Below are 24,015 nucleotides of genomic sequence, written 5' to 3'. Positions count from 1 at the left end.
CTTGTATCATTGTGCACACAGAATATAGTTAAGGAAACATTTAGCAAACATTTCTTAAATATTCATTATAGTCCAGCCGCTCTAACAGACCAATCACAATCTACTGGTTATCCTGGTCAGTCTTTAAGTAAGCTAGCTGCCACCATCAAAACATAGTCTAATCCATATAATGAGAGATTCTCAATGGAAAGCACAACTGACAGCAGTATCATGTGTTTCCAGGTCTGCAACTTTCTCACTTCTACCCTCAGTTCCACAATGATCAGATTACAAGGCTATCAAGAATATTCTGTCCTCACTGAGGGGGAAACATTTGCCCTCCTTGAGCTGTCATTCCAACAAGAATAGCCTTGCTAGATGTGGTCTCAGCCCAGCCTACCTGTCCAAAGTGAGCAGGGTAGCCCAGCATGTGCATATATAGTAATTTTGCCACATTCCGACACCGGTAAGTATTGTCTTCTTCTCTAAAAGATGATCGGATTGCAGCACATTCTTTCTGGATCATTTCCCGTTCTTCGGCTTGGGTTCGGGCTGTCCGGATGGTCCGGATCAGCTCCCGCAATCTGATGGGGGCTGGCATCCTCTGTTTATAGAAAGACATTAAATAAAAATGTTCACATTTTTCACTACCAAAAGCATTCACACAACTTCTCACATAAATTTCCAATTTTTAAGAATTCAAGACTTGCTCAGTCCAACAATATAAAGCTTCAGCAAAGCTATTACATACAAACCCATTAATTCGGTAAATTTCTGGAAAAAATATAAACAAAAATGTTAAGTATTAAGCAAGATAAGACACAGAATACATCAGTATGTAAAATCCATCATTAGTATCAAACTATGTTAAGAACTAACTCAACCCAAATATTTACTCAAGAAAAAGACATATTTTCTATGCCTAACCTTAGAGAAGACAGATTATTTTCTGCTGAACTGTTAACAGAGCTCAATAAATTATCAGATGAATATTGAATATGATCACAATCAAAGCTCAACTCAACTGGGGCGCCTGGGTGGCTCAGTCGGTTAAGCATCCAACTTGGGCTCCGGTCATGATCTAGCAGTTTGTGAGTTCGAGCCCCACATCAGGCTCTGTGCTGACAGCTCAGAGCATGGAGCCTGCTTTGGATTCTGTGTCTCCCCCTCTCTCTGCCCCTCACTCACTTGCACTTTGTCTCTCTCTCTCTCAAAAATAAATAAACGTTAAAAAAATTTAAAAAAAAAAAGCTCAACTCAACAAAATGAGAGATCAGGAGAAAAGACCAATTATCAGAATTAAACACTTCCAAGAAACAGTAATCATCTTGGTACACTGGGTACTCTTTGAAAATTGTTATGAGGAAAAAAATAATAAACCAATCTCAGAGGATAAGACTATTAGAATCATATTCTCACGAAAAATTTTTAAATAATAATGATAAACCTATAATAGCCAAAATTAAGGGGAAAAAAGAACAAAGTTGGAGAATCTGCACCACCTAATTTCAAGAAATACTACAAAGCTACAGTAATCAGGACAATGTGGAACTGAATTTAAGGGCAGACTCAAGATCATGATGCAAAATAGAAAGTTTAGAAATAGACCTACACAAATAAGCTTAACTGATTTTCAACAGAGAGGCCAAGGTTATTCAATAGGAGAAAGGGTATTCCTTCAACAAATGGTGCTGGCACAACTACATATCTATATAAAGAACCAATTAACCTTGAACCCTAACCTCACATAATATACAAAAATTAACTCAAAATGGGTCATAGACCTAAACATTAAAGCCAAAACTAAAAATCTTCCATAAGAAAACATAGGAGGAAATCTTTGGGAACCTTTGTCTCCCTACCTTCCCACCTCTCTCTCTGTCCTTCCCCTGCTTGTGCTCGCTCTCTGTCCCTCACAAAAATTAACAAAAAAAAAAAAAAAAAAAAAAAAAAAGAGAGAGAGAGAGAGAGAGAGAGAGAGAGAGAGAGATACCACCCTACAGTATTAGAATGGCTAAAATTTAAAAGACTGGCCATACCAATTGCTGGCAAGGATATAAAACAAATGAACTCTCACAAGCCACTCATGGGAATACAAAATGGTTCGACTACTTTGGAAAATAGTTTGGCAATTTTTTGTAAAATTAAACATATACTTAGCATAGGATTCAGGAAATCCACTCGGTATTTACCCAAAAGCAATGAAAACATGTTCTCACCAAGATTTGTACACAAATCTTTATAGAATCTTCATTTATAATTACTAAAAACTGGAAACAACTCAAACATCCATAAATAGGTGAATAATAATAAACGAATACTTCCCGGAATGAAACAGAACCAACACAACATGGAAGAATCTCAAAAACATTATGATGAGCAAAAAAAAAAAAAAAAAGAAACAAGAAAATACATACTTTATGATTTTACTTATATGAAACTCTAGGAAAGACCAGGCTAATCTATAGTGATGCTAAAGAGATCAATGACTGCCTGGGGTTGAGGGTAGGGATGGTGATCAACTAGGATGCAAGGAAACCTTCTGATGTGATAGAAATGTTTATGATGGTTGCATTGATCTCTCTCAAAATTCACGGAAATGCACACTTAAAACAAGTGCATTTTACACGCGCCTGGGTTGCTCAGTCGATTAAGCATCTGACTCTTGATTTAGGCTCAGGTCATGATCTTACATTTCGTGAGATCAAGACCCACACTGGGCTCTGCACTGACAGCACAGAGCCTGCTTGGGATTCTCTCTCTACCTCTCTCTTAGCTCCTCCCCTGGGCACACGCACATTCCGTATCTCTCAAAAAATAAAAAGATAAACATTAAAAAGAAAACAAGTGCATTTTATTGGTATCTTGTACCTCAGTAAGTTAAAAAAAATGATAAAATTAGATACCATTACCATCATCTTCAGTACATACAAGCTGTAGAACCCTTAAACCATTAATTCTCAATGTTCTAATCGCACAAACCAGGAGGCTTTGTTCACTACAGCATCACTCCTCAAGGTAGGGATAGTACATTAGGAATTTACCAAGTTCTCTAGGTATTGGTTGTGTTCCTCCCTGTTAGCCCTCTTAAGATCACGTGTACTGAACTATATAAAACTACGTGTATACTGTTATTCTGTTATTTTTTAATAGAAATACTGAGGGCCTAGTGTTTGAACATTCTTACACTATCTTCATTATTTCACTTGTTCCAGACCATTTTTGGGCCCAATGTGGGACTTGCACTCACCACCCTGAGATCAAGAGTGGGACACTTAACTAAGTCACCTAGGTATCCCTGTTCCAGACCCTTTTGAAGGGCAGAAATCATTATACCTGCTTTGCCTATGAAGAAAGTTCGTTTCAAATCAATTATGCAACTTGCTTAAGATTACAAAGGTGTAAGTGTCAGAGCCAGCACACAAACCATGTCTTAGAACTCCAGGGCTAGAGTTCTTCTTAATATTTCAAAAATGAACATTATCTTTACAGATAAAATTTTATGACTGCTAGGATGTTTCAAAATACTCTAGAGGAAAAAAGTATTAAGGAAGGAAAAAAGAAACAAAATGGGCAAAATGTTGATCACTCTGAAGGGATATGAGCATGTTAAATTATACTGTATTATTCTCTATTTTCATATATATTAGAAAATTTTCATAATCAAAAGCTTTTTAATTTTTTTATTTGTTTTTAATATTCCTTTTTGAGCGAGACAGAAAGACAGACAGCGTGAGCAGGCAAGGGGTACAGAGAGAGGGAGACACAGAATCCAAAGCAGGCTCCAGGCCCTGAGCAGTCAGCATCAAGCCTGACGCAGGGCCCAAACCCACCAACTGCAAGATCATGACCTGAGCTGAAGTTGGGACTCTTAACCGACTGAGCCACTCAAACACCCCATCAGAAGCTTTTTAAAAATAAAAAGCTTCCAAAAACAAAGCATTTAAATCCTTAAAATTTTTTATAAATAATTTTTTAAAATCTTCGTAGCTAAACAAGAGATCTACTTGAAGAACTACTTTCACAATGACTACAAATACAAATGACTTTAGGATAAAAAATTTAAGAGTAAGGGGTGCCTGGGTGACTCAGTTGGTTGAGTGTCCGACTTCGTCTCAGGTCATGATCTCACGATTTTGTGGGTTCAAGCCCCGTGTCGGGCTCTGTGCTGACAGCATGGAGCCCTCTTGGGATTCTTCCTCCCTCTCTCTCTCTCTGCCCCTCCACTGCTCACGCTGACTCTGTCTCTCTCAAAAATAAATAGACTTAAAAAAAAGAAAAAAAAATGTCTTAGTAGGCATGAATGAAAAACAAAATTTACATAATAAAGAGTTTAGTATATTTCAGAATACATTCTAAGTTAGAAACTAAACAAAAAATTCCAGTTCCAGGGAAGATGGAATAAACATACTCCATGGAGGCTCCTGTCTCTCCCTCTGACCATAACTATAAATCCTGGATAAAATGCATGCCACAGCTACCCAAGGATGCTAAAAAGTAAATGACAGCAAGCAGATTCCAGAAAGAGGAGAATCTGAAGTTCCATCAAAATGGCAAGAGGTTATCATTCTTCCTCCAGTACTGCCCAGCCTGGACCCAATGACAGCCCCAAACCCAAAAGTGCTCAGGGAGTACAGACAAGGAGCTCTAAGAAAAACCCTCTCTCTCTGATCCAGGAAGCAGGAAAAGAAGGACAATGGGAGAAATTCTCTCTTTTGGCTTTCTATATTTTCCTTCCCTCCACCACTGCCTCTAGGCAACACTGCAATGGCAGTGGCTGTGCCATAACAGCAATGGCAGTAATAGGCAGCCATATAAAAATTAGGGAAGGGGAATTCTCTCTGACCAGAGGAGCTGTGATCCTAAGAGCATGGAGTAAGTCACTCTCTATTCTCCCACTGCAAGATAAAAGACTGAATTCACCAAGAAAATACAACAATCCTAACTGCAAATGTATGTAACAATATAGTTTAAAAAATACATGAGGAAAAAACTGACAGTTATCAAAGGAAAAATAAACAAACCCCCCAACTACAGAGACTTAAACATGCCACCTAAGTAAATGATAAAACTACGGAGTATCAGCACAGATATAAAAGACCTGAATGCCATCTTCAATTGACTGGATCTAACCAACATTTATGGAACACCTCAACCAACAACAGAATTACATTCTTCTCAATTGCATACAGAACATACACAAAATGGGCCATGTCCTGGTCATTTTTTTAAAAAGTTAATAGGGGTGCCTGGGTGGCTCAGTCGGTTAAGCATCCGACGTCAGCTCAGGTCATGATCTCACGGTCCATGGGTTCGAGCCCCGCATCGGGCTCTGTGCTGACAGCTCAGAGCCTGGAGCCTGCTTCCGATTCTGTGTCTCCCTCTCTCTCTGACCCTCCCCTGTTCATGCTCTGTCTCTCTCTGTCTCAAAAATAAATAAACGTTAAAAAAAAATTTTTTTTAAATAAAAAGTTAATAAATTAAATTAATGGAAATCATATAAAATAAAGTATAGTCTCTGGCCATAACAGAATTAAAACTAGAAATCAGTAACAGAAAGCTAACGGGAAAACTTGCGATGGCCCTGGAAATTAAACAATACACTCCCAAATAATCCATGGGTGAAGAGGAAATATCAAGGGAATTTAGCAAATATATGGAACTGAACAAAAACATAAACCCATTTATTAAAATCTGTAGTACAACTAAAGTAGTGCTTAATGGGAAATGTATAGCATTAAATGTTTGTGTAAGAACAGAAGAAACATCTCAATCTAAGGTTCTATTTAAGAAACTAGAAAAAGAGAAATATAAATCCAAGTAGGAAAAAGCAAATAATGACAAATAGAAATCAATGAAATTAAAAAACAGAAGGAAAAAAACAGGAAAAGGTCAAGTCAATGAAATCAAAAGCCAGTTCTTTGAGAAGACCAATAAAATTGATAAACCTCTGGCTAGATGATAAAGAGAAAGAACACAAATCACTAGTATCAGTAACGAAAGGGACTATTATCACAAACACTAAAAGGATAATTAGGTGATACTATGAACAATTCAATGAATATCACAACTGGACATCCATATGCCAAAAAACTGAACCTCTACCTAAATCTCACAGCTTATACAAAGATTAACTCAAAATGAAGCATAGACCTAGATATAAAACCATTAGAAGATGATGGAGAAAACCTTCTTGACTGGGGTTAGGCAAAGAGTTCTTGGACATTACATCAAAGGCACACCCATAAGAGAAAAATGTTAAAACTGGATTTCATAAAAATTATAAACTTTTGCACTATGAAAAACACTGTTAAGAAAATGAAAAGACAAGTTACAGAGTGAGATATCTGCAAATCACATATCTGACAAGGACTTGTAACCAGACTATAAAAAGGAACTCTCAAAACATAGCACTTAAACGCAGTTTTTAAAATTGGACATTAAGTTTGAGAATCTTGAATTCAGAGAACTGCAAAGTCTTTAATCAAAAAAAAATGAAAAAAAAAAAAGTTTAACAGTTCAGGGCCCATTAGACTACAGAGTAAATAGTACCATAAATGATATCGACATAAGCATCATTTATATCTATTTCAAAGGGGGAAAGGAGAATAAAAACTACGGAATTAGAAGTTACCGTCATGCATGCATTATCCAATTCAATTAGTCATACTATCCCATAGATGACCTAAGTAACAGGGAAACATTCAAGTAGTCATACTACTTTTTGATTGGCAAAAAGTGCCAATCACTCATTCAACAAATATTTGCTGAGCCTTCTCTATGTCAGGCATTGCAAAAGGTGCTGACGACTGCCAATGTTGTAATCTCTACCCTTAAGAACTCAAAAGTCTAGTGAGGAAAACAGATTTTTACAATTCCAGCCATATAAAATAACAGCAAAAACTACTGACCAATGACAGAACAGAAAATTGTATTTAGGGGAAGCTAAACTGTTTCACAGCCAAACTAACTCAATATACTTAGAAATTTTTTCTTTTCCAAAATTAAGTGCTTTCTGCATCAGCTCAACAACTCCTAAATCCCATGTAGAAAGAGATCTGTAGCACAGTACCAACCCACAATTTGTTTTCCAAAGCTATTAAGAGCAAAACTTAGAATTTTCTGAATTTTAGAAAAGTAATACAGTGCATATCTTTTATGTCAAAACTCACCTACCATGACTGGAGCAACAGTTTCATTACCAAACAATATTTCTGAAATAACATGAATATTCACACCAAATGAGAAAAATAAACTACTACAGTGTCATGTCTGGTCAAATCAGATTTTAAGACCAAAAGAATTATGAAGAACTCCTGGGCATTTTTGTTTGTTTTTAATTTCAGAAACTGAGATAAAGACTGTGCAGCCTTACCCTTATCCAATGACCCTAAGCACTGTTAAAAATGATGACCCTGGGGCGCCTGGGTGGCTCAGTCGGTTAAGCGGCCGACTTCAGCTCAGGTCATGATCTCACGGTCCGTGAGTTTGAGCCCCGCATTGGGCTCTGTGCTGACAGCTCAGAGCCTGGAGCCTGTTTCAGATTCTGTGCCTCCCTCTCTCTGACCCTCCCCTGTTCATGCTGTCTCTCCCTGTCTCAAAAATAAATAAAACGTTAAAAAAATAAAATAAAAATGATGACCCTGGAGTAAAATTACCTGAATTTGAATCTCAGGTCTACCACTTATCAGCTATGTGTCCGTGAGCAAATGACAACATCCCAGAGCTTCAATTTCCTCATCTGTAAGACAGGAAGAGTACCTACCTCCAAGGATTGCTACAAGAATTCAAAGAGAATACATGTAAACTTCTTGCGCAGTGCCACACACATTGTATCCAATAAATAAATGTTGGCCATAATGGTTGCCTACATAAACTATCCATAATAAATTAATTTTGAGCAAAAATAAGTTGCAGAATAACACAGTACTAATATTCATAAAGGTTTAAAATGTGTAAAAGAACCTATTCTTTAGAGATACAAAAATGCAGTAAGAGAGTAAGAATATGGATAAAATGAACATGTGAAACATGCATAAAGATCAACACTGTGGTACATCTGGGAGGGAGGGGAATATGATGAGGAACAGAGTAACACACAGAAGGCTTCAGCTATACTGGTGATGCTTTATTTCTGAGACTAGGTAGTGGATAATTGAGTACTTATTATTCTTCTTCATATATTTTATGTCTGAAATGTTTCATATTAAAAACTAAATTCAAATATATCTAATCCATGTAGCGAATGTTGTAGAATATATAACCTGGAAAACACAACCTACTTGCTCTTATTACAAGGTTGAGGATTTCCTTATTTTAAGAGTTTTTACTTGCCTTTCAAAATACTCGAAAACCACAAGATTCCTTAAAATACAGTAACTTAAGCATCTATTATTGCTAACAATAACAAATTATCCTTTTTTAAAAAATAAAGTATGAATATGATTATAGTGATGACTTAGCTAAACATAGCTGAGAATCTGAAACCTATTTTTATAACGTCATGCAGCAATATAGACAGCATCACATCAACATACGAAAACATCCACTTTACTCTATTTGTAGGTTCTGATTTACAAATTAGAAAACTGAAAGGGAAACAGAGGAGGCTGGAGACCAGGGGACAGAAGCTGTTTTAGGGAAGAAGACGGACAGTCAACAAAATGTCATCTTACAGTAAGGTAAGAAACAGCAGCAGCAGCAAAGCAAAAAAATAAAACCTATATAGAGCAGAAACAAGTATCCAAACAGCATAGTAACAAGATTAATAAATTCTACAGATTTGCTATATAACATTGTGCCTACAGTTAACAATACTGTATTGTGCAACTGAAAATTTCAAGACAGATCTGCTTGTACTCTTTCCACAATTCTAAAAAGTTTGTGCCCTTTACATAATGGATTTTTTAAAGTTTTTTTTTTTTTTTAAGCTTATTCATTTATTTTGAGAGACAGTGACAGCAAGGGGTGGGGGGGCCAAGAGCGAGCATTCCAAGCAGGTTCCAGCACTGTCAGTGCAGAGCCAGACACAGGGCTCAAACTCATGAACCCTGAGATCAGAACATGAGGGGAAGTCAGACACTTAACCAGCTGAGCCAACCAGGCGCCCCTACATCAGATTCTTACCCTGTAAAAAATTTTAAGTGATTAATCAAAAAGAAACAGATCAGGAGTGCCCGGGTGGCTCAGTCGGTTAGGCGTCCGACTTAGGCTCAGGTCATGTTCTCACAGTTAGTGGTTCAAGCCCCACGTCGGGCTCTGGGCTGACAGCTCAGAGCCTAGAGACTGTTTCGGATTCTGTGTCTCCCTCTCTCTGGCCCTCCCCCGCTCACGCTCTGTCTCACTCTCTCTCTCAAAAATAAATAAACATTAAAAATAAATAAATGAATAGAAACAGATCAAATCGCTGGTAAATCTCTGCCTTTGAGTTCCATAGTAATTACCTTAATTTATAATTTTTTACAAATCCAAAATTAAAATACTTACCTTAACATAGTTTATTTTTTTAATGTTTATTTATTTTTGAGAGAGAGAGAAAGAGACGCGCAGAGTACGAGTGGGGGAGGGGCAGAGAGAGAAGGAGACACAGAATTCAAACCAAGCTCCAGGCTGTCAGCACAGAGCCAGACGTGGGGCTTGAACTCACGAACCATGAGATCATGAACCAAGCCAACGTTAGATGCTTAACCGACTGAGCCACAGAGGCGCCCCTAAAATACTTACCTTAAATACACACACACACACACACACACACACACACACACAGCACAGTAATCTGAGCCTATTTAGTGTACTAGCAAAAAGGATTAAACTCTCCCCTAAAGTCTTAAAAGTATTAAATTACAAAGAGTACCATAATTATTTTACAAGACCCTGATTTATCAATAAATGGTTCAATAACATAACATTTAACATTTAATGTAGAGGTGGAAAAACCTGGATATAAAATTGTATCCTAACATCTAATTCTATACTGTAAATATGTGCATTAGGACTTTTATATACATTACATATAATTCATAATCCAATCCATATACATTTATAATCCCATTATAGACTTTAAATATTGTGTATACCTCAATAAAGTCATTTTTTTTTTCTTTTTCTTAGAGTGGTTGTAGGAAATATAAAAGTTTTTTTTTTTTTTTAAGTTTATTTATTTTTGAGAGAGTGCATGAGCAGGGGAGGGGCAGAGAGAGAGAGAGAGAAACACCGAATCCCAAGCGGGCTTTGCACTACCAGCACAAAGCCCAAAACAGGGCTCAAGTTCACCAACGAAGAGATCATGACCTGAGCCAAAACCAAGAGTCACTCAACTGAATGAGCCACCCAGGCGTCCTATAAAGTTGTGTTTTAAGACTAAAATGACAACTGAGTGAATAAAATAATAAAACTGTACCTGAGGAGTAACAATTTCTAAAATATAGAGTTCAGATACTATGTGCTCCTATTAACTACTTGACCCTTAAAAAGCTGAGAAAGATATGTCAAAGTCTACCACTATAATTGTGTTTATATCCATTTCTCCTTTTATATTATTTACATTTAGTATTTCAATGGTTTTATTCAATGCCTAAGTGTCCATATGTTTGACATTTGCATGGCTTGTACATTTTATAAAAATAAGATGTCCCTTTTGTTCTCAAATACTCATTAGGACAAGGATGGAAAAAGGACACAGAAAAATTAAAAGTCTGACTTGTTAAGATAAACAGATTGTAGATAAATGTATTTCATTAATGGTTTTTTAATACATAATGTTTAAAAATAACAAAAAGTAAGTGTGAAATTCATTTTTTAAGTTTCTACCCATAATGTAAACAAAGTGAGGTTTTGGAGCTTAAATTAATTACTTTATATACCCAAAGAGCAACCAAAATTATGAATGCTTACTATAGGAAAGAAACAGAAAAGATAAAACAATGACTGCATATGTTCCAATTCTCCTAAAATTTATACCAAAATGGAGAAAATGGTTATTTTCCAAAATCTCCACAAACCTCTTTAGTTGATAAAGATTTTCATCCTACTGCAATACCAACTCCAGGCCATAATTACCTTTTTTTCTTTGAAAAGCCTATTTTTCCCAGTCAAATATAAGCTCCTAAAGACCAGATCTTGTTGATATTATTTATCCTTGTATTCCCATTACCTAAGAGTAGGAACTTGATAAATACTGCATTTAACTAAATTCTAAATGCTAGAAGCATCTTAGATAAAGAAAATGCATTTGTCCTTTCCAAAGCACACAAAGTAAAGAATGTGCACCAGCTACTTACCAACAGCAATGGGATAGGGACCAGGACTCAACCCAGTCCTCTATTCTACCCAGCTGAGTTAACTAAGCTGAACTCCCACTGTTTCTGAACTCCCACTACCTAGCTGTGAACTCTGAATCACCACCAGCCAACAGTTAAGAATATATAACCAAAAAGCTGGGGTTACTGCTGCTACATTGTCCTTCTTTCCCTAAACCTGAACCTATGTGAGCTCTAACCTAAAAAGAAATCTTAAATTAAAAGCAATTGTTCAATATTAAAATTACCTCCTTTTCTATCCAACACAAAAACTGTACTTGAAGTCTTTCTTGCTAAACAATAAGATACAAGAAATTAGATTTCAATTAACTTTGCCAGTGATTACCCTGTAACATCCGCTTTCTGAGTTCTTAAGTATGGCTAAGAACACTCCAGGGACTTAAGTTAATACAAGGCAAAACCCTCCAAAAGAAGTTACTGTGCTTTCTGTCCTGCATTCTCCATATGGCCTATATTTTTATATTTTTATATGCTCCACACAGAAGCCCTATTTCAGATTTTTATTGCATATGAATATCTGAATTGCTTTAATGCATTTACAACTTGCAAAACACTATGACCAAAGTAGTAAGAAAGCTTTCACCAAATTGATCAACAGTATTAATCTTTGATCACGCTTTTACTTTCCGATATATCTTACAGATACCAGCTGTCATTCATCTGACTTAACTAGGTTCTTTTCACCATCTTTGTGTTTTTGTGGTTTTCTTTCTTTTGCGTATTAGGCGACAGGGAAGGGGAGGCAGTGCAAGTCTATTTCCAAAGTATGAAGAAATGTGCTCATAGAAGGGAAATGTTCTACAGTGTGAAGAAAAGGGAAGAGAAGTGTTAGTACATCACTGTTTGAATAAGGAAGATTAAATCTGGGAGTAAGTATTTTGGTCACTACAGATGTAAACACCATTGTGGGACAGGGATAGTTCTTTCATCAGGTTTCACCATGGCCTAGAATGATGAAACGTTCAAGACCATTCAACTTTATACACTCTGGCTTCAGGCTCATAATGCAACTTTGTGATTCTTAATCTTTTCAAGTATCTTGTCTCCCAAATTCCTTCAAGGGTGCCCTGGAAAGTAGAAAAATCCAGAAGAAAGCACAGCCCCTTGTGAATTACAACATTGTTATTCTTTTTAAAAAAATTTTTTTAATGTTTATTTATTTTTGAGACAGAGCATGAGCAGGGAAGGGGCAGAGAGACAGGGAGACACAGAATGTGAAGCAGGCTCCAGGCTCTGAGCTGTCAGCACAGAGCCCGACGTGGGGCTCGAACTCACGAACTGTGAGATCATGACCTGAGCCGAAGTCGGACGCTTAACCGACGGAGCCACCCAGGCGCCCCCAATATTGTTATTCTAATTCACACATCACTGAGTCTGATTAGGCTAAATCATCCCTAGATGAAATACTAAAATGGACTTTCTCGATCTTCCAGGCTAAGGGAATGCTGTGAAATGTGTGACCACATCAAGATACCACCACACCCTGTCTAGGCAGCCAGCTGGCATTCCTCTAAGTCTTAAGTTCTATTCTCCCTAAAACGCCACAATAATTACAGCCATCCCCTTTAATTATCCATAACCAAAATTCACTGAAAATGAGAATTTAAAAACAGATGTATATAAATGCAAATATGCCTAATGAACAATTCAATTGCATTAAGATGCATGAAAATAAAGGCCAAATAAACAATAAACACAATCAATATCTAATTTGACACTGATAAAATAAAAAGCAAAATTTTACTCTCTCAACCTACTATTAGCAAAAGTGTCCCAAGGAGCCCACACTTATCAAAAATTGTCACAAAATTCTCAGAACAAAAATCTTGTTTTTTTAAAAAGATATGCCCCAGGGCACCTGGGTGGCTCAGTCACAGTTAAGCCTCTGACTATGGCTCAGGTCACAATCTTTGTGGGATTGAGCCCCATGTTGGGTTCCATGGTGACAGTGCTGAGCCTACTTGGGATTCTCTCTCTCTGTCCCTTCCCTTGCTCACATGCACGCGCTCTCTCTCAACATAAATAAACTTAAAAAATAATAATAATAATAATAAAAGATATGCCCCAAAGGATATAATGTATGTTAAGGAAGGTAGATTTTCTGTGCCATGTAGAAATATACATGCCTTTTTAACCTCTGTCCATTTTCTGCTGTATTTTAAATGAACATACATTACTTGAGCAATCAATTGTGCTTTGAAAAATCAAAGTACTAAAAATCATAATGGATTAGTAAAGCAAAACTGTAAACTTTCAAAATAACAAGATAACATCCATCTTGAAAAGACAAAGTCACATTTATCTAAAGGTCTTTTCTGCAGGATGACATTAGAAAGTTTACTAGAAAATTACTAGAAAATGATTTCACGCTAAGATAACAAAGCTTCCCTAGCATATTCTTCATAAATTCAAAGTTCTGTTCATTCTGGATACCAAGAAAGGGGGGGATAGGGATCTGGTCCACAGGAAATTAAAGGTCCATTTTTAACCAATGTTGCTGACATTAGTTAGAAATAGAGGGGGGGGCGCCTGGGTGGCGCAGTCGGTTAAGCGTCCGACTTCAGCCAGGTCACGATCTCGCGGCCCGTGAGTTCGAGCCCCGCGTCAGGCTCTGGGCTGATGGCTCGGAGCCTGGAGCCTGTTTCCGATTCTGTGTCTCCCTCTCTCTCTGCCCCTCCCCCGTTCATGCTCTGTCTCTCTCTGTCCCAAAAATAAATAAAAAACGTTGAAAAAAAAAAAAAAATTTAAAAAAGAAATAGAGGGGGAAAGTCCCATTGACGATAGTGTCAAAAACTATAAAATATCTAGGAAAAAATTTAGCAAGAAAGGCATAAGAACTACATGAAGAAGACTATTAAATCTATGAAACCTTTACTGAAGGACCTAAAACTGAAACAGGATCTAAACAAATGGAAAGTCACAAGGAAAAATTATCATAATTAAAAATGTCAGGCCTCTCAAAATTAATATATGAATAATGCGATTCTGAACAGTAGATTTTTTGAGGTTTTGTGAACCCAAAGAATTATTTTTAATCAATAGATAAGAATAAATGTTCAAGAATAATCAAGAAAATAAAAAAGTACAGTGATAAATGCTTTTCTTTAAAAAAAAGTTTATTTATTTATTTTGAAAAAGAAAAAGTGAACACAGGCACGCAAGCGGAGGAGGAGTAGAGAGAGAGAGAATCCCAAGCAGGATCCACACTGTCAGCACAGAGCCCGACACAGGGCTCAAACTCACCAACTGTGAGATCATGACTTGAGCCGACACCAAGAGTCAGATGCTTAACTGACTGAATCACCCAGGAATCCCAGAGAGGGGCTTTTGTTTTTTTAATTTTTTTTAATGTGTATTTATTTTTGTCAGAGAGACAGAGCATGAGCAGGGAAGAGGCAGAGAGAGAGGGAGACACAGAATCTGAAGGAGGCTCCAGGCTCTGAGCTGTCCGCACAGAGCCTGACATGGGGCTCAAACTCACAGACCGTGAGATCATGACCTGAGCCGAAGCTGGACGCTCAACCGACTGAGACACTCAGGCACCCCTAAAGAGGAGCTTTTCTTAACAGTGTAACTTTTTACAAATATATTATACTCAAAAAAGTAAAATAAAAAGAAAAGAGAAAAAAAGAACCAAAAGTGGAGCAAACATACATGGAAACTTATAAGATAGCATTTAATTCATTGGGGAAAGGATGGTTTATTTAGTCCTCATGCAGTTGTCTCTCTATATAAAGGAAAACCATATAAGACTCCCTGCTTCATATAAACGTTAATTCCAGATGAATAAATACATGTATTATACAACAAAGAATTAATATACCATAAGGTGTTCCTAGAAGATGAGGAAAAACAAAAGTAAACCAAGAAAATGCACAGAAAAGCGAAAAAGGAACCCGACATGAAAATTCTAAATAAAGGAAATCCAGATAGAAAAAAAAAAAAAGAAAGAAAAAAACAAAAAAGCAGAGGCTAGCTCGAATTATGGCCAGGAAAATTAAAATTAAGACAAACAGAGAGAGTAGTCATCATCTGGCAGACCAGTAAAAACTATTTACATCTAATGATGTGATGACATAGAAAGCCCACGGCTAGTGGAGGTAGAACTTATGACAACCTACTTAGAAAATAATCTGGCAATAAAAACATTTAAAGTATATTTCCTTTAACCCAGAAATCCTACCTCGGAGACTCTAGTCTGTAGAACTAAAAGTGGCAATAAATAAGGTGACATGTACAAGGATTTTATTGTATCACTGTTTGTATTAACAAAATCTAGAAACAACTTAAATATCCATAAGAAAATAGCCAAATAAGTTATGTATGGTACACATTCATACTATGAGACATAATAGGGACATTTAAAAAAACAAGATCAAATTATATTTACTGACCAGGATGTATTAAGAAAAGCTTGTTACAGAGTGATATAAAATATGATCTCCCTTTTATAAATACAAAGAATCCATATAGAAGTGCACATTTATGTTAGTATACACTGCACTTGACCAAGCATGGAGGGAAATAATGAAGTATACCCATAACCTGGTTAAATGGCTGGGGACAAACACTGAAGAGAACGAATGAAATGATAACTTTAAATATGTTTTTAGATTTTTTTTCATCATAATGTACACCTATTATTTTATAAATTAAAAAGATTAAAAAAAAAACAAACCTTAGCATTATAAAAGTATATTATCCAAACAAGAGGGGAAAGACAACAAATCACTGAACTGTATCAACACATTTCCATTTGGGGAGTAAAGCCTGAAATGCTCAACTTACAATTAGTTTCTTTAGTATAATGCGTTACCATATTAAGAACTCAAAAGAAAGAAGATGGCGGGAAGTGTAGATTTATTTGCTGCCACTTGAAACTTTTGCAGAAGCAAGCTCCTGGATGCCTCTGTCCATTAAACATCTGACTCTCAATTTTAAGTCAGATCAAGATCTCAGGTCATGGGGTGCCTGGGTGGCTCAGTTGGTTAAGCATTCGACTTCAGCTCAGGTCATGATCTCACAGTTTGTGGGTTCAAGCCCTGTGTCCGGCTCTGTGCTGACGACTCAGAGCCTGATGCCTGCTTCGGATTCTGTGTCTCACTCTCTCTCTCTGCCCCTTCCCCCGCTCATGCTCTCTCTTTCTCTCTCAAAAATAAACATTAAAAATTTTTAAAAACAAACACAAGATCTCAGGTCATGAGATCAAGCCTCACGTTGGCTCCATGCTGGGCTTGGAGCCTGCTTAAGACTCTTTCACTCTGCCTCTACCCAACTAGCGCTATGCTCTCTCTCAAAAAAGAATCAGACTAAATCACAAAGAGAAAAGAGCAAGGTCAACTTCAGAATTAAAACATGTAAACGCTATTTTCCAGGGTACAGACACAAGGTTTTATACAGGTTTTTGCTTTTTTGTTTGTTTTTCTTTTAGAGAGAGAGTGAGCGCGTGAGCAGGGAAGGGGCAGAGGGAGAGACAATCTTAATTAAGCAGGTTCCATGCTCAGTGCAGAGCCGGGCTGAGGGCTCAACCCCACAACCCTGGGATCATGACCTGAGCCGAAAGAGTCCTACAAGAGTAGTCCTACAAGAGCCCTACACTCAACCTTTTGAGCCACCCAGGCATCCCTGTTTTCTAAACCTGAAAGTAAACTTCACTGGTATCAATTCTGTAAGTCACAAGTAAATGACCTGTAGTAGCTTCTCATAACTCAGGGCTCTGTTTCTGGCTCTGGCATTAACCAATCACCATATATTTGAGTACCCAAACAATTTTTCCATATTATTTTCATCCATAGCATCTATTCCACAAAGTAGCTACTAAGTGCCAGGCACTGTGCTATGTACTATGGATGTCATAAATTATATAGTTCTTGTCCTCTGAAAGCTCAAGAACAGGTAGACAACTCAAGTACTTTAAAGAAAGCACTATACTATACCCCTTTGCCAGGGGGCTGAGAGGAAAGAACAGGTTTACTAGGTGGAAGGGAGAAAAGAAAAACATTCCAGGTATAGGCATAACAGGTACAAAGAGAATGAAAATGAACGAACCTGAGTATTGAAGAAACAGTAAAAAGTTCAGTGTGTGTAGGGGTGCCTGGCCAGCTCAGTCCATAGAACACACAACTCTTGATCTTGGGGTCACTGAGTTCAATCAAGCCTCACACTGCATGTAAAGTTTACTTTTTAAAAAATTTTAAATAAAGTCCAATGTGTGTAAATAAAATAACACAACCAAATGCTAGTAAATGCTTCCTCATTCTACTTTCCTAAATAATCAACACGATTTATGAAGCTTTCATCATGGAATGTTTCTAAAGAAAATATAAAGCCCAACTTTCACTAGTAGAGACAAACACACATTTAAAAAACATCACACATATTGAGTACTATCAGAAAAAGAAATTCTTGGGGCGCCTGGGTGGCTCAGTCGGTTGAGCGTCCGACTTTGGCTCAGGTCATGATCTCACAGTTTGTGGGTTCGAGCCCCGCATCAGTGTCTGTGCTGACTGCTTGTTCAGAGCTTGGAGCCTGCTTCAGATTCTGTGTCTCCTTCTCTCTCTGTCGCTCCCCCGCTCACACTTTGTCTCACTCTGTTTCTCAAAAATAATGTAAAAAAATAAAAAGAAAAAGAAAAATACTAGGCAACAGAAATTAAAAAAAAAAAAGAAAAAAGAAAAAGAAACTCTTCTCACAACAGCTTACTGTCAATAAATCATACCCAAAATCTCGTACCTACCAAGATACAGGCTACCTAAGTATTTTCAGTTAGTTTCCCCATTCACCTGAAACCAGTATTTTCACCGTATTTTAAAAGTTTTCAAAAATTTCAAAAAGTGGGAAGAAAACCAAATCTTCTGTGCACACTTTAAAAAGGGATTAAAAAAAAAATTAACTTCCCTTCCTTTTCTTCAGCTTAAAACGGAATAATTTCCCAATCGTGAGGATGAGTAATGAGCTTCACTAAACTGAGCTGTAAAAACACTAATGGAACTCTTTTGAGTTGTACCACTATATGATCATTTACTAAAGTTAGATCCTTTAACCCAATAGTGTACATCATCTATTCTAGATCAGTCTCATTTTTAACCCGAAGTTTTGTAAGGAGAGGAGTGCAAATATTTTACAGTTCCAAGGATCTAAGTTCATGTCTTTCTCATATTTGCTCTTCACAAAAATCATTAACGTTAATCTCAAAATCAAACAAGCTGAAAAGCCTAGAATGCTCAGTAAAACACATTACAATCAGCTACAAGAAAGCTACAGTGAGCAAAGCACCTGCCTATCAAGGTTACACTGTGACTTATTGCAGTGTAACAGAGAAAGGGGGTAAAAACTACTTGCCTTTAAGATGTCTTTCATTATTTATAAAGTACAAAGGTCACATGTTTTCTTCCTCTTTTAAAATACGTTTTTTTTTTTTTTTTGCTTTGAAGACTATTTTACACTGACAACATTTATAACGTCAATTTTCTCCAATTATCTAAGTAAACAAAAAATGCAAAACCTCCAAGTACCTAATGAAAAAGCACTTCTCATTTCCATCATATTATCTTAAATCTTGCTCTTATACAAAAGTGTTAGTTAATGCTGACTCAACAAGTTTGGCCAAGAGCAAGGTTGTGTTGTTGTTGTTTACTTCCGGACCCTTCAAACTTTGACAAGAGATTGTTTTTCTAGCAACCAAAATACATGCCAAATTAACTGTTTTGTGTTGCTCCTTCAAAGAAGAAAAAAAAAACCACCTTTCATGTATTTTCAAGGTAGAAATGAGTGCCTTCACGGATATAAAATTTTCTGCACAAAAAAGCAAATGAAAAAATCCTGATGCTTTTTGACAAAGATACAATTTTCAAAACCTGTAAGCCAAGATATATAAGAGCTTAGACATACCCATATGTTCTCTTAATTTTAAAATTAATTGTTACTTTAAATCTTATCCTGCATGAAAGAAATTGGATAAAACAAAGGGATGAAAGAATGCCAAAATTAAGACCTAAAAACAATTAATAAAGCTGAAAATAAATGAATTTTAAGCAACAAAAATAGCTAAACAAGTAGTTGCAGTTTACAGAAAAGGTAATAGTTTTAGATTCTCTGAAACTAAATCTAAGTAAAAGTTTTAAACTTTTGCTATCAATTAAAATCCTGCTTTATACATAAAACTTTTTAATCCTCATCAAATGCAAATAAAGAGATTAAGCATTTTGAAAATCTGTTTTGGTATGTAGTTTTCTAATTCGATTTTTTTAATTAAAAATAATCTTTTGGAAAATACTCATTCAACTTTTTCAATATGTATAGAGTTTTTATAAATCACACAAAAAAATTGCACTTTTGTTTTTGTACATCACTGATTTCAAGACTACTTTTAAAATAAAGAGGGGGTGAAATATCACCAAGATATTTCTGACAATTTTTGTACGTTACAATTTCACTCTAAAATTTACTCTCAAGGGGTGCCTGGCTGGCTCAGTCAATAGAACATTCAACTCTTGATGGCAAGGTCATGAGTTTGTTTAAGTTCCAACTTGGGTGTAGAGTGTACTAAAAAATGAATAAATAAAATTGTCTCAAATCTAGAACTGATAAGAGTGAAACAGATCAAAGAACAAGCAACTATACCCAAAAGAAAATGAATTGAAGTTCCCTAAACAATAATGTTAATTTCAAGTATGATCCCACAACCTTAGACAAAGTAGACATTCCAGTATGTGACCAATCAATAGTGCATTAAACAGCACTTTGCTTAGAATTTGTAAGGCAAAAAGACACTCCAATTGAATGCAAACCACCCAAGAATGAATGACGTTTGACTACCAATACATCATACCGCAAAATGAACGGAGTTAAGTAACACCTATTTGATAGCTCTTCTAATAACTTTGTTTTAAAAAGGTAAGTCAGAAATGGAATATTTCAGTAACTACAAAGGAGTACTTAGTAAATGAAAAAGCATTCCCTAGATTTCAGGGGGTTGACAGTTCCTTTAAACCAAAAGAGAAACTCCCTATCTTGACAGTAAATACACACATACTAACATTTTTTAAGTCTCCTTAAAATAAATAACAAGAACACTATTTACAATGAAAACAGTCAATCTTCTATGGAGACATCATATGACCAGTACAGGAATTTATCTACCTGATAAGAATAATGCACTTAGACACGGATTAGAAGTATTAAAAGATTTGATCCAAGTTCAAGTTACAATTTTATTTCACTTTTCTCTTCATCCCTCTGCAATGAGTCCATCAAGTTACAAATTTAAATTTCAGCAGTCACTAAGCTGTAATCACAAATTATTTCTCTTTCACAGATTAAAAAATCCAGGCTGAGATGAAACAGAGGCGATTCAATCACACTCGCCTAACCTGAAATGTAGGAAGTAATCAGTAAATTACTGTGAAATGCTTTTTATTCAAACATGCTATTTTGCAAACATACTTTAATAACAGCATGAAGGTAATGAGATTATGGATACCTGGAAAATCTGTACTTTTAAACCAAAAGTTAACGTGTATAGTCTGACAAGTATTACGGGAACGGTGGAAATGAATATTTAAAATTCAACTACCCCAGAAAATTCTAACACATGAAGTCAATCTCCGTATTTTTTAGAATCCGGTAACAAGTATCATTACCGTACAAAACACCTGCAAGTTAAGATCACTAACTCCTTCACTCGCTCCTCTCTTCTGTTAACTAATCCTTTCAGTCGCCAAAAAAGTTACTTCCCTTTCTACCTACGTCAAATTAAGATCCTTCTCAGGCAACTTCTATGCCCAGGGTTAAATATCACCAATACAAATACATAAGTTGTCAATAAGCACCAAATAACTAAGTGTTCAGCACACGAAAGGAATTCACCAATGAAAAAACATGACACCTTCCTCCGTACCCTCCCCCCCAAAAAGCCATTTCATTAGCTTCACAAACATTTACTGCTGAAGTATACTCTGAGCGAGTGGTTCGATGGGTCTCCTTCACCAAACCCTAACTAGGAAACATAACCAATCGTCCGGACTCTTTCAGACAGTCAAGATGATTCGGAGAATTATTAGAAACTGACGTCCGCAGGATCAGGAGTTTGAGAGAAAGGTAAGCAGTGTACTCGCAGGTGAGTTGGGGGGGGGGGGGGGGGAGGGAGGAAACCCTGAAAATCGGAAACGAAGTTGGTCGGAAGGTTAGAGAGAGGCAAGGCCGATGTCCGGTTCGGAGAGGACGCCACTGCGGGGCAGACAGCGATTAATTAAGCATTTGGAAGAGCTAAAGAGAGTTCTACGAAAGACCTGACCCGAGTACAAGATACAAGAACGCTGATATACCGCTCAAAGAAGACACGCGGGGGTGGGGCCCGCCCCGCTAACCCTGCTCCCTGAATGCTCCCTGAATGAACCCTCAAAAGAGAATCGAAGCCCGAGAAAGTCAATGGGTCCAAAGGAGGCCCGCACCGGCCGGGCAACGCCACAGCACAGAACGCAGAAGCGTGCAGAGCCTCCTGGTCTGAGGCCTCGGGTCGGCCCTCAAGAAAGTCGGAGCAGCCCCTGGGGCTCCGGGCCCCTCCTGGGCCAGCCTCTGTCCTCTCTCCTCACCCCCAAAAGCCTAGAACCGGACTCATGAGATTGACAGGAAGCTTCCGGCCGAGCGCTCCCGGCAGGCGCGGGGCAAAAGGAGCAATATGTCCTTAGCGCCGCGAGTGACACTCACCGGCCCGAAACCTCGAATGAAACCAGCAGCTCCGGGGGCGGCGGCAGCAGTGGCAGCAGGAACCGAACATCCAAAATGGCGGCTCCCTCGGCCTCACCACCGCTACTGCAGGCGGAAGGATCCTTTTAGGAAGGAGGGAGTTTTTAACTAACTTCAAATACTATCTCAAAAACTTTGGCCTCTATCTCCCTCTCCTAGTCGATTCCGTCTTCCCTAGACGTAACTTTTTGTGCCTCCGCTCTCCTACTACCCGAAAACTCGGACCCCACCGAGGACTATTTGCCAAGGAGGAGGTGACTGCTCCTAGCAGAGCGACGCACAGCGTAGCAAGGTACGGGGCGGTCACTGATGACGCGAGACGCTGCTGCCGAGTCACCGCTGCGAAGAGTCTGAGAGAGAAAAAGCCGGCCGACCCTGGAAGCCTACGAACTTTGGTTCCGCTTGCGGGGGAGGAGGAGGCTGAGCTACCAGGAAACCGCGGGGCCACCTGAAGAGAGCCGAGCTATCAAGGTATAGAAAGAAGTGGGTGAGGCGAGGCAGGTGGGGGCTGGGAATTAATACAGAAAAATCTCGAGCTGTTTCCAGTCGTGTTTGAAACTTTAGCTTTCTCTAGGCTAACTTCAGGAACATGCTCCAAGCGGTCTTGGAGTCTACAGTTTTATGGTATCTTTGCAAGGTGTTTTTTAGAGTTAGAGGATGATACAGAAGAATATATTTCAAACGCAGTACAACCGCTCAACGTCCTGCTTTGGATAATCATTTAAACTCTCAGGGCCTCAGTTTCCTCGTATGTAAAAACAAAGGATTTGGACTAGTGAACGCTAAAACTCTTTAAAGAGTGGGCTGTGTCTCCATAACCAATAACCTGAGCCAAAGACAGTCTACCCAGACATTACCTGGCTTGATAAATAATTATGAACACCTGACACAAATTTTTCCACGTGAACGGTGAAAAGAGTCGTGATATTTTGGCTCATTTAAAGGAAAGGTGACCCACCTAAACTAAAATCCTTCACGTAGATTGGCGGCAAAGAAGTCCTGAAAGTGAATAAAGCACAGCACCTGGCGGGATGCCAAACAGAACTGAACTAACCAAATCTTAAGTTTAGGACCTGTCATAGGAGGTTGCTCTTTTTTCCTCAGACAGCCACTTTTTTGCAGAGATTTCAAAACATTTTACAAAAATTGAATTCAGGAGCACAATTTTGCTCTTGAACTATTCGGGCTTAACAAGTGACAAAGGCCAGGGGGCGTGATAAAGTAATTATCATTTACTATTTAACATTGATATCACATTGTTTATAAAAGCATCTTCCTATGTGTAACCCAGTGTGACCCTCCTACCAACCTCCTAAATCAGATTAGTCAAGGATAAGTAACTTAGTTTTACAAATAAGGAGACTGAGGCTCAGAGAAACTATTAATATAGAAACCCTCCCTCCCCCCTCCCCCACTCTGATTCAGCTATATGGTGCCACTTCCTGAATTAGAAAAGAGTATACACACACCCACACCGACTCCCACACTCAGGGTGGAATCAACCCAAATGGTCTGGGGAGCAGAAACCTCATGGAATTCAGTTGCCTCATCTCCCCCTCAATGCACTACTGTGCAGTGCAACCTTGGATCACACAGCTTGTAGGTAGTAGCATAAAACTAGAACATAATGATGTTGCAAGGCATATTCCTCTGAAGTATAGCTAGACATGAACACATGCTAAAGAACAGTTTTGGACTCCCTTAAAAGTAAGGAATTTGCAGGTCACAAAGCAATTAAAGTATTTTGTTTGCAACATCACAAATATTTGTTTAGAGGTTGAATTTAAGTGTTTATACCACTGCAAACCACAAAAGAAAAATTAAACTATTCTTAAGAAAGAGGAAGGAACTTTTTTAGTACCGTGCCAAATGGCAGAGCATTAAAGAGAATACGGCAGACATTATGAGATGTAAACCCCCTCCATGTTTCTTTTTTACTTTTATTACCTTTATAATTACCAAACTCCTCCTC

The 24,015-nt window shown here is 37.7% G+C and overlaps 1 protein-coding gene across 2 annotated transcripts in view; it reads right to left on the bottom strand.

Moving 5' to 3' along the window:
- Window positions 1-22,231, bottom strand: part of AP1G1 (adaptor related protein complex 1 subunit gamma 1) — a 77,248-nt gene extending 55,017 nt beyond the window's left edge. For both annotated transcript variants that reach the window (XM_042920543.1, XM_042920544.1), the window contains exons 1-2: window positions 22,005-22,231; window positions 380-583 (exon numbers count right to left, since the gene is read on the bottom strand). In XM_042920543.1, the coding sequence (XP_042776477.1) occupies window positions 380-580 (201 nt within the window). In that variant the 5' untranslated portion in view covers window positions 581-583; window positions 22,005-22,231. The remainder of the gene's footprint in view (window positions 1-379; window positions 584-22,004) is intronic.
- Window positions 22,232-24,015: the final 1,784 nt, after the last annotated feature.

The sequence above is a fragment of the Panthera leo genome, chromosome E2 (genome assembly GCF_018350215.1).
Source record: "Panthera leo isolate Ple1 chromosome E2, P.leo_Ple1_pat1.1, whole genome shotgun sequence".
Lineage (NCBI taxonomy): Eukaryota > Metazoa > Chordata > Mammalia > Carnivora > Felidae > Panthera > Panthera leo.
Note: the sequence above shows the minus strand (reverse complement) of the source record. Positions and strands in the feature narration are given on the sequence as shown.